Source organism: Acanthisitta chloris, unplaced genomic scaffold, assembly GCF_000695815.1.
Source record: "Acanthisitta chloris isolate BGI_N310 unplaced genomic scaffold, ASM69581v1 scaffold25571, whole genome shotgun sequence".
In the NCBI taxonomy this organism is placed as follows: domain Eukaryota; kingdom Metazoa; phylum Chordata; class Aves; order Passeriformes; family Acanthisittidae; genus Acanthisitta; species Acanthisitta chloris.
Genome location: NW_008654690.1, coordinates 8,362 through 10,144, shown reverse-complemented (window position 1 = coordinate 10,144; position 1,783 = coordinate 8,362). Strand labels below are relative to the sequence as shown.

The 1,783-nt window shown below is 36.4% G+C and overlaps 1 protein-coding gene across 1 annotated transcript in view; it reads left to right on the top strand.

Moving 5' to 3' along the window:
- SLCO4C1 (solute carrier organic anion transporter family, member 4C1) overlaps positions 1-1,783 on the top strand; it is a gene marked incomplete at both ends in the record, with an annotated part of 28,442 nt that overhangs the window by 19,221 nt on the left and 7,438 nt on the right. Inside the window, one exon of the mRNA XM_009083648.1 lies at positions 1,005-1,158. Coding sequence (XP_009081896.1) covers positions 1,005-1,158 — 154 coding nt within the window. The remainder of the gene's footprint in view (positions 1-1,004; positions 1,159-1,783) is intronic.

The window sequence follows — 1,783 nt, the reverse complement described above, 5'->3', positions numbered from 1 at the left end:
TAGTTCTGTTCATTCACAAAAGTGTCTGGGACTCCTCGTTGTGCTGTGAAAGAATATCCAATCTATAGAACTTTTAAACATCATTCAATGGCCTCATCTGCTAGCCTTCTTTAGAAAAGTGGTGGTATCTGGTTTTAGCTGACTGAACGCTTAACCTGTGAAATTTCTTTACTTATTAATTAAATACTATTAGAAAATCAAAGGGTGTTTTCATTCTCTTCCATTATGACTTAAAATAGTCACCACACATCCCAAATTGATTTTTCATAATATAGTGAGTCTACCACAAATACAACCATACTATGGCCTGTACTGTAAGTAAATACCTACATTAAGAGTAGGTATAGTAAGCAGAGTTAAATTAAACTATTAGCCAGTAGTTATTCCCTAAACAGCCAGAGAAAATCTTTGAGGTCCTTTAGGATGTGATAAGACTTTGTATAGCCTGGCACTCTGCTTTTAACATGTGCAGTCATCTTGGTGATTGCAGAATTTAGATATCTGCATACGGGTGTGAAAAATTAGTAAAAATGTGGCGGGTTTGCAACTGAACTTGAATCAAAAATGGGGAAAAAAACCTTGGAAGATGATCATTAGAATAAACAATGCCAAATAATGGTTGTAATCTTGTTGTTTTTTGTTGCTTTTTAAAAAAAAATTAATTTGAGGAAACTCAAATAATTAAGTATGTGGGAAGCAGAAGATGGTGTAAGGTAAGAATTGGGCTGAGATGCATAATTTTGTCATCTGTTTTGTGAAAGGAAACCGGTGGAATAATCTGTGAAAGGAACATTAGCATAAAAACAACTATGTACGCAATAAATGGAAATTCCCTCTAGAGTTGTAACTGCTATGAACATTGCTTATTTTTAAACAATTAAGTGCATAAATAACCTGAATTGAATATTTTGAAATGTATTATGCTATAAATACTGCATTACTTATTTACATATCTGCTGTTTTTAAATTACTTTATTAAAAGCCTATTAACTTCCACCTTTCAGAACAGGCACTGCATATAACTTAACAGCACCATGCAACGCTAACTGCAGATGTTTGCGCTCCATGTACTACCCAGTTTGTGGCAGAGATGAAGTCCAGTACTTTTCTCCCTGCTTTGCAGGATGTACATCATCTCTTCTGAACAACACGAAACAGGTACTTTATGCAATGAAGATGGCTGACATGGTCTGTTCTGGTTTTCCTCAAAATGCATTCTGTATCAAGAACATCCTTCCCTCAGTATGACAGGAAATTACAGTATTTCTGAATCTAGGTGGTAGTTACTACAAGAAAAATTGATGTGGATTGGAAATACATGTTTAAGTAGAATAAAAGGTGATGTATGTCAGACTCCAATATACTCTGACCATTTTAGACATTCCACTTGTGAAGGTGTAATGCTCAATATCAAACTTGCTTACATGATGACAGTTGATGCTACATGAAATATCTGATTTAGCAGAGTAATGCAAAGTATGCTGAAAACACAATACACATCGCAAAATTTAGCAATTTCAGTACACAGTTGTGGTACTAATGTGACTCCTGTTACTGGCCTCTAACATATTCACTGTCACTATGCTGACCCTCCCCAGCAGTTGAGAGGGCATATGTGGGTTGAAGCCAGCTCAGGCCCATTGTTCTGTGCAATTCTTTTGGTAATTGGCTGGCTTTTTTTACTCTATGTTGGGCTGAGCCACATGCCTCTCTATGCTGGTCCGGCTGACTGGGAGAAACTTTCCTACTTTCTTAAGGAACTCAGGGAGAAGCTTTTACACCG